At 62.3% G+C, this 8,279-nt stretch overlaps 3 protein-coding genes across 3 annotated transcripts in view; 1 reads left to right on the top strand and 2 right to left on the bottom strand.

The window, feature by feature from the left end:
- The window catches only part of MNEG_1406 (hypothetical protein), a gene marked incomplete at both ends in the record, with an annotated part of 5,593 nt that extends 1,554 nt beyond the window's left edge, over positions 1-4,039 (bottom strand). Inside the window, 10 exons of the mRNA XM_014050112.1 lie at positions 61-321; positions 735-946; positions 1,169-1,250; positions 1,425-1,559; positions 1,841-1,914; positions 2,406-2,559; positions 2,721-2,908; positions 3,156-3,396; positions 3,630-3,772; positions 3,991-4,039. Of these exons, the coding sequence (XP_013905566.1) occupies positions 61-321; positions 735-946; positions 1,169-1,250; positions 1,425-1,559; positions 1,841-1,914; positions 2,406-2,559; positions 2,721-2,908; positions 3,156-3,396; positions 3,630-3,772; positions 3,991-4,039 (1,539 nt within the window). The remainder of the gene's footprint in view (positions 1-60; positions 322-734; positions 947-1,168; positions 1,251-1,424; positions 1,560-1,840; positions 1,915-2,405; positions 2,560-2,720; positions 2,909-3,155; positions 3,397-3,629; positions 3,773-3,990) is intronic.
- Positions 4,040-5,284: 1,245 nt separating this feature from the next.
- MNEG_1405 (hypothetical protein) lies at positions 5,285-6,548 on the top strand (the record flags this gene model as incomplete). The annotated part of the gene is made up of 4 exons (XM_014050111.1): positions 5,285-5,417; positions 5,636-5,824; positions 6,042-6,054; positions 6,296-6,548. The coding sequence occupies 4 exons, from the start codon at positions 5,285-5,287 to the stop codon at positions 6,546-6,548; spliced, it is 588 nt and encodes a 195-aa protein (XP_013905565.1).
- Positions 6,549-6,826: 278 nt separating this feature from the next.
- MNEG_1404 (hypothetical protein) lies at positions 6,827-8,008 on the bottom strand (the record flags this gene model as incomplete). The annotated part of the gene is made up of 3 exons (XM_014050110.1): positions 6,827-7,089; positions 7,380-7,722; positions 7,886-8,008. 3 exons carry the CDS (start codon positions 8,006-8,008, stop codon positions 6,827-6,829), a joined length of 729 nt encoding a protein of 242 aa, XP_013905564.1.
- Between the last annotated feature and the right edge of the window lie 271 nt (positions 8,009-8,279).

Genomic DNA, 8,279 nt, shown 5'->3' with positions numbered 1-8,279 from the left:
CCGCCGCAACATTCAAAATGTTCCTCATCACGAACACTGTGCATCGCCCAACCGTCTCACATCGTTGAAGCTCCACTGCACCACCTTGCCCAGCGGCATCAGCAGCGGGTTCAGGTCTGGGTAGCTGTACACATCACCGTTGACCTCGCAGGCGTAACCGCGATTGAACGTGAATTGTACGTCACTGGTGACGACGTCACCCAGCGGGTAACTAGCCGCGGCCAGCGCCGCGTCGCGCAGGTCTGATGCGTACGAGGGGCGCTTGGGGACGCAGGCCTCCTCAATCAGCGGCTGCTTTAGCACCGCCTTGCCGGACGCACCCTGCCGCAGGCGGGGAGATGCACAGGGGTAAGAAAGCGCCAAATAGGCGCGCGTCGGATGGCCAATTTGCGACACACGCACATAATTCATGTCCTTGCGTGCATGACGCCTCGTCAGGATCGCAACTGCCCTGCGGGTGCCCTGCAGCTTGTACGCAGGGTGGCCAATCACAACATTGATGTTGACTTGCAGCATACATCTGACTCTATTGTGTTGCAAGTCTGATGCACGCGCCCCGCCGCGCGTTGGAGGCAGGGCTTGGAATGGGGAGCACCAAATGCTCGCCCTGCACTCTCCAATTCCCTACATCAAGACATCATCACCCAGCCAGAATTTAGACTCAGAAGGCTGAAAAGATCGACGTTGGATAGGGCACACAAAGCAACCCAACCTGAACACGGAAAAGCGCCCACCTTCATCGTGATGGTGGCCAGTACAGCCTGCTGCTGCAAGTACGGGTTGCCATTGAAGCCGTCGTCGCTGAATACCTTGACGGCCGCAGGCCCCGCTGTGAGCACATAGCCCGTGCCGCGGCCGCCCGAGCAGCGCGCCAGGACCTCCACGCGTCCGCCAGCTGGCAGGACGATGCCGGGGATCTTCCTCGGCAAGCGCGGCAGGTACAGGGCTGCAGTGTGTGTCAAGTGGAGGTGCATACAATTGGCAGTGCAGGGTCAGAGGTTTGGCAGGCCAAGGCCTGCCGAAATAGAGACGACCTGGCTTGCGGCCTCATTGACGAGCGGCTGGCTGAGAGCATGCTTCTTGTTTTCCAAAGCAGCGGGCCAGGCGCCGCCTGGAGATTGCAATGAAAGTCGCAGCACCACGCACATAGCGTGTACCCATCGCGCACCGTCCTTGCCGATGAGCATCATTTCGCAGTCTGGCGTGGCGACTTGGTTGTCAGCGGTGGCTATGGTGATTGCGATAAAGCCCTATTTACATGTGCAAACGCCGATTGGGGAGCGGTTCAGGGGGCAAGGCTTTGTTCGACCCAGTGGCTCCGGAGCAGAGTTGCAAGCGCAAGGGAGGACTCGTCCCCCCTGCCAGGAGCAGGGCCTCGCGCAGTGCTTGGTTTGCGCCTTCTGACAACCCGCGGCGACCCTCACCTTGGCGCCGCTGTACAGGAAGCGCCACCTCTGCCACGTGTCGGACTGCATAGAGATCTGCGGCTGGTACCCCCCATTAATGAGGTATATGTCCTGCCCAGTCATGTTCATCGCCAGGTTGCCTGTGGCCGTGCCCTGGAAGGCGTGGCCGTTGGTGTCCGGCTTCGAACAGCAGTATGGGTTCTGGGCACAAATTGGGTTCGTGAGGGTGGAGGCGGACTTGCGGGAGCCGTGCAGGTTCCGAATTGGAATGCAGCTGGGGCCACAGCGGTTAACGGTTGATTGTATCTGGAACTCGCGCATCAAATGTCATCACTTCTGTTTCGGCGACGCGGCTGCGAAGCTTTTGCAGCCACGCGTGTGCCCGTGCGTTCCAAGCCGCCGGGGCTTCACACATGTTGACATGCAACACTCACGTTTGAGATGTTGGATGCCACCTGGATGTTTGCATTGTCAACGTTGGTAGCCAGCGCATTAGGCGTCCCTGGCACTGCGTGTTTAGGTTGCAAGCGGGCAGCGCAAGGGTCAGCTGGCTGGGAACAGCAGCAGGGCCCGCCCGCCGTCCCTGAAAGAGCAGCGGTAAGGTGTGCGTGGTGCTGCAGTCAGTGCACTGTTTGCAGCATGCTTACAGCTGCAATCCATGCGCTCAGAAAATGCAACCCCGTCCTGCAGTTGTGACGTCGTCTCCAAGAATGCAAGTGAAGCCTGGCAATGTTGACCGCGATTGAGTGTGGCACTTCAGGCAACTTGTAGGTACAGTATGCAACAGCTTGCACTGTTTCATTCTTGTTGTCACCACTGATCACCCTCTGATATCCACCATCGCACAAGCTTGCATGGGTGGCTAGCAAATCTTTTGCAACTTTGAAACGTCCGGCAGCTGAACAGCTACTGTCTCCAAGCATTGAAACCAACAAAATGATGCAAGCCCTTGCAAAAACTTGAACAACACCCAGACAGAGCTGTGCAGAAGGCACTCACGTGCAGCGTACTGGAAGAAGAGCAGGGTGGTGTCTAGGATGACGTCATCAGCAGCAGCCAGGACCTGCCTGATGACGTCGCAGCCGCTGCTGCTTATTGGCATCCACACATCAAAGTCGTCGTTCACCAAGATCGCGCCATGAGCGGTGCTGGTCTGGAGGGGCGGCGGGGCAGGGAGAGTTGTGGCAGGTGGTGACGGTTGCAGGACGCCGCTGCAGGCCTCGGGTGCAACCAGAGGGGGGCAAGATTGTCATAGTGATTGACTCCCAGAGTGCCCCATGGGGGCACGCAGGGAGCTCTGGCCCCAAACTGCACCTGTACGGTCGTGCTGCCATGCTTGTGGGGGTGGTACCAGTTGAGCCCCGGGAAGTGGTCGGATGGGAGGGTGCCATTGAACGTGATTGTTGAGGGCTTGTCAGCCTCTGCGACCTTGGCGGGCAGCTTGATGAAGACGTTGTCCCCTCCTATGTACTTGGTGGAGGCGGTGACCTGGCTGGGAGCGCCTGCGGTGCGGTGCGTTCATGCACGTTCCTTGGGTCAGCGGGCAATGCGCGACGAGTCCGGTTTCTCGTCACATGCGTGCGCGGCAGGGGTTGATTGGCCAATGCGGGGTTTACAAACCTGCGCACCGCCAGTGCCGTTGACGGTGCCACGCGCGCGTTGGACCCCTGCGGTGCGACCGTATTTGCTCGACGCCGCTTCCAAGCGCGCTTCCTCCCCCTGCCTACCCTTTGTGCTGCCAGCACCCACCAGTTGGGAAGTGCAGGCCGTGGGAGTGGAAGTTTGTGTCCATTGGTCCATAGAACGGCTTGGCGTTATCCCCTGGCTTCTCGGGGTTGGGATCCACCATCTGGTTTGCAATCTGAACGGAGTACGTGCCGCCCCTGTTGATGCGCAGCGTGGGGCCAAAAGCGAGCGCCTTCTTGCCAGAGTCGCTGATGAACGCGGGCGACGTGAACTGCAGCACCAGGGTCTTGTTCTTGAGCGTGAGCTGCGCGCGGCGTCGGCGGTCCCAAGACAGGATTTGAGGGTTTTTGAGGGCGGCTGGTATGGTGGGTTGGGGAGGCGTCCCCTGGCCCCTTGACAGGGGAGGTGTCGGGGAGGTGGAGGGCGCCGCCACTGGCCCCTGCCCTGTAATGCTGGCACGGCTCGTCTGGTGGTGGTTGGAAAATTGGCCTGCTTCCAACCAGATGGGTGCCTCCTGGGGCCCGCCTGGCTTGTCACCTGGAACGTCACCGGTGACAGGGAAAGGGACAGCTTGGTCACCAGCTGCTTCGAGGGCATCAGCAGCTTGGCCCCCGGCAGGCTGGTCAGCGCGGCGCCGGTTGGGATCTTGTAGACTGGGGGTTTCTTCAGCGCAGACGCACCTGGGATTCATCGGTTAGCATGTGGTGGTTGTCGGAGTGGAGAGGGAGGTGCAATTGCGGTGGGCCGTGCGCCGAGACGCGCCCGCAGCTGGCGGGGTGTGCGTCAAACTGGCTGGTGAGTGACGCGCGCAGCGTACGGTCACTTGATGCGGCCAGCTGGCCGCCATGGTGCATGTGACCGCATGGAGCAGAGCAAGTCGCTACTGCTGAAAATATACCTGCAGCCAATGCGGCAGCCAGCACCAGAACAAGGAGCAGGCGCGCCATAATGAGGCTCAGTGGCGTCTCTTCACTGTCACGAACACCGAGTTCGGCTGGCGGGGTTGGCAGGGTGGCGGGCTTGGAGCCACCAGCGTGGGCTAGTGGGCGTTTCACTGAGAATAACCACAACTCCTTTGCGATGGTGTGCAACTTGCACACGTTGAACGGAGTGCCGACGGCAAGGCGAGGACTGACTAGTGGGGCGGCAGAGTGGTGCCTGTATACCGTATCCTGAAACAAACTTCTAAAGTTATGGCTGACTCGTTGCGTGGCGAAGTTGCCGGCCACACATGTCGTTCAGAGTTGTGACACTCGGAAGTCGGTGCGAAGATGAGATGGCTCGGGTGACACGATTTTGTCGTTGTATATTGGGGTCATATCCTGTTTTCCCGCGCGTAGAGTGCTGCAGCAGGCTAGCCAATAAGCAGCAAAGAGAAGCTCTGCCACACGCGGCGGCGCACCTGTTGTGCGCGCCCAGTCCGCCCTACCGAATCGACCAGCCGCAGGTGCCGCCAGCGCTCCAAGAATTTTGGGTTTAAGGGGCTGTTGCTTACAGCTTCACAGGTGGACGGCGGCCGACCTGGAGCTTGGACTGGTTGGTGGCACCCAAACTGGCTCATCAGGCGGCTGACTGTGTGTGAGAGGGCACTGCAGGCCTGGCCTTTGGTTGCAGACATTCTAGGCGCGAACTTGATGGGCGCACATGGTGTTTTCGCGTAAGAGCTGTGTAACCAGGGGCTACCCAGAGATGGACTGGACCCCAGCAACACAGATTGGTGAGCTGCTATATTGTTTGTGCTCATGACCCAGCCCGGCCGGGTTCGCAGCCTCCTGTAGGACCACGGCATCTCATGTGATGGCCGCCTACAAAGATCCACATACTGGGATAAGTATGCGCTCCGCATGACAAACAAATTTCATCATAGACGAGCGTGCTGGATGTATGCACCGTATTGTGTCGATACCTCAACTCCGGTGGTGGAGGGTCCTGCAGACCATTGTGGATTTGCATCATGCATGAACTAGCTTGGGGGCTGCATCCGGGAACTGTATGCGCGGAGTTCGTATTTGCTGAATTTGTTTGCCAAAGCTGTGCATGTGCTACTGAATACCAGTTATAAACCCGTCTGCTCTCAGGTCGTGCACCTGAGCACCTCGGAAAAAATCGAACGACATGCGGTGCAGCTCCAAATACGTGGAAACGCGGGACGGCCAAAGGGAGAACCATATGATCACCTATTTTGGAAAGGCATGGCGTTCAACGAGGTTGTTGCCGTTCTGCACGCCGCCGGCAACGACGAGGACGCGCTCCAAGATGCAATCAGGCAGGCAGAGGCTGCCGGCCTGGATGAAGTCCCGGGAGAGGACCGGCAAAAGCTGAGGGGTAAGCGCTGGGACCCCATGCTGCTGGGGCGCCGCGGCAGGCGCTGCGGCATGCAAGCCTCGGGGACGTCAACCGGCGGTTGAGCGTGCGTGCATGGGGGGCCTGCACGGCGTGCCACAGACCGGGTAAACAGCAACGTTGTGTGCAATTAGAAGCAGACGGTGTGGGCCTGAAGCACACACGCAATGCACCCGTCACGCGTTCCGCTGCGAGCCCAGCCGCGCGCACGCGCCTGCGCAAGGCCCGGGAGGCGTCGGCCGCGTCGAGCGCCGCGGCCGCCGCCGCGGGGCGCTCGCCGCACGCCAAGGCGTCGTACGACCCCTCAGAGTTCCCGGCCCTGGCTGAGGCTTACGAGACCCTCAAGTGGCGCATGATTCAGAAGCCTGGTGGCGCCACGGTCAAGCCAGGTGCGCCACGTTCAAGCCCAATGCGGGGGCCAGGGCGGCAACAGGCAGTCTGGGGGACCCTGGCTGGTCCCTTCAAGTTGAGGTGGGGACAGCCACTGGTATGCCGGCACATAAAACCAATGCGCTCTCTTGCCTAATGATCATCATGACCCCTCCCCTCCTGGTGGAGTATTGACGTTCCTGTGCTGGCTGCCTTACCCTCTGTGCCCGCGCCCAGATGACTTTTACAGGTGCAGCAACAGCCGCGTTAGATCAAGGCGGAGGCGCACCCAGACGTCGCTTGCTACCTCACTCTTTCCAAAATCTTGATCTGCCTTGTGCCACTGCCGCATCTCTGGAAGCCGCACACCTACTGCATGACATGTGCATTGCACGCCAGCTAGACGCGTTGCTTGCAAATCAGCACCGATGCTCAACACAAGCCGCCCCTGCGCCCATCGCCCCGCTCGTACACCCGGCCCTCCTCCCCAGGCTGTACGCCCTGCACCAGCAGGCCACCCAAGGCGACAACGCCGCGGAGCGCCCCATGTGGGCGGAGCGCGGCGGCCTCGACTTCGAGGGCAGGGCGCGGTGGGATGCGTGGGCCGCGGTCAAGGGCCTTGACGGCGATAAGGCGCGCCTCAGGTTTGTGAAGCTGTTCTGGGAGTTTCCCGCCACTGCGCTGTACAGTGACACCCGCGGCACGCTGGGGGGCGCGGCCGGCGGCGGCGGGGCGGCGGCGTGAGGGGGTGTGCGCGTGCTCGCGTGCGCGGCGGCGGGGCGCCGGCGTGAGAGGCGCGTGTGTGCGAGCGCGGCGGCGCGCTGCGCGGGGGCGGGGTCATCAGACGGGTGACGGCGCTGTACGTATGCTGGGCGCAAGCTCTGCCTGTCTTGCTTGTGGCGTACTGTTTTGCCATTCGATCACCTGCTGCTCAGCCAGCAAGATGGAATTACTATGCTGAAAAGAGCGAGTGCTGAAGTAACAGATGCAGGTGATCATCCCGCCTGCCGCCAGTCAGCCAGCTATCTGGCCGCGCCGCCGCGCCCGTCCGCCGCAGCCCCTCCGGCCCCACCGCGCCCGCCGCCGGCCAGCGCCGCGCCGTCCCCGAAAATCAGCCCCCACGACTCGGCCGCCGCCAGCAGGCGCCCGGCCTCGATGCGATCTGGGCAGACATCCCAATAATCCAGGTCCTGCGCAACCGACAGCGGCCCGACGTAGGACTTGCGGACCTCTGAGACTATGTGAGGCAGGCTGAAGCCGTTGATGGCGTTGTGTGTCGCGATCGCTGCGTTGGGGCGTCGGTGGTTGTGGGGTAAAGGGTGGGGCGGGGCGATGAGCATGTTGGTTGGCGCAGAGGAGGCAGCGGCGCGGCCGGCAGACGGGCACATGCATGCGTGGCGCAGCTACTGCGGTGGGCGGCCGGGCGCCGCAGCTCGAAGTGTCAAGCGCGCCGCTGCTCCAGGATACTGGCAGTTGCAGCTGTGTGGTCGCTGTGCTGCAGCCATGTGGGATGCCTGGCCCCGTCCCTGGCTCCTGGCCCCTGCCCGCTGCCTCCTCTCCCCCCTTCCCTCTCACCCAGCCGAGGCGCCGCGGCCGCAAACATCCGCCCCGCCTCCGCCGGCGTCGTGTGGCTCGTGACAATGTTGCGCCGCTCGCGCACCGTCGTGCCGCGCGCCGCGCCGGCCGCCGCTCCTCTCCCGCCCCCGCCGCCGTCGCTTCCCTCCAACGGCGCGCCGTCTTCAGCCCCGGCCACCCCCTTCTCATTATCCAGCGCCGTGGCCATGGCGTCTAGGACCAGCACGTCCGCCGCCTCTGACAGCTCAGCCAGCGTCATCACAGGCGCCGTGTCGCCGCCGATGACGACGGCCATGCCGCCCCACTCCAGCCGGTAGGCGACCGGGCCCTCTGTGAAGTAGTGCTGGGCGTGGAAATGGGGAGGGCAGCGCAAGCGTTTGGCAACGATGGCGGGAAAGCCAGGCGGCATGGATGACGCCCCGGCCCCTCGTGACCAGAAACAAAGCCACCAGTGCGGCCTTGGCGCCGGGGCGCCGGCGAGCCCCGCAACCCTCAGAGCGACTCACGTCGACAGGGGTTGAGTAAACCCTGACGTCATCCTCGTCATACACCAGCTGCCGCTGACGGCTGTAGTCAAACTCGTGAGCCTCGGCCACGTTAGTCGACTCTGGCGCCTGCGCCTGCCGCATGGCGAACGGCCAGGCGGCGCTCGCCTGTCGCCGCCTTCGGGCGGCTTTACCTTGCGAAGGGCGCACGCAGCCCCCGAAAGCGACTCAGCAAGCCAGTGCAATCTTGAATTTCGAAAAGCGATTCAGACACTAGCCGACATCACAGGACGGCTCGGCGTGTCCGTCTCACCTGCCCACTGGCGCAGCTGCGGCGCTGCTCCGCTGCTGGGCCTGCGCACGACAAGGCCTGCGATGCCGGCAGCGGCTGCTTCACGCGTTCCCTAGACAGCCG

Source organism: Monoraphidium neglectum, assembly GCF_000611645.1.
Source record: "Monoraphidium neglectum strain SAG 48.87 unplaced genomic scaffold scaffold00139, whole genome shotgun sequence".
In the NCBI taxonomy this organism is placed as follows: Eukaryota; Viridiplantae; Chlorophyta; class Chlorophyceae; order Sphaeropleales; family Selenastraceae; genus Monoraphidium; species Monoraphidium neglectum.
The sequence above is the reverse complement of the archived record's forward strand: the minus strand, read 5'-3'. Positions and strand labels throughout refer to the sequence as shown.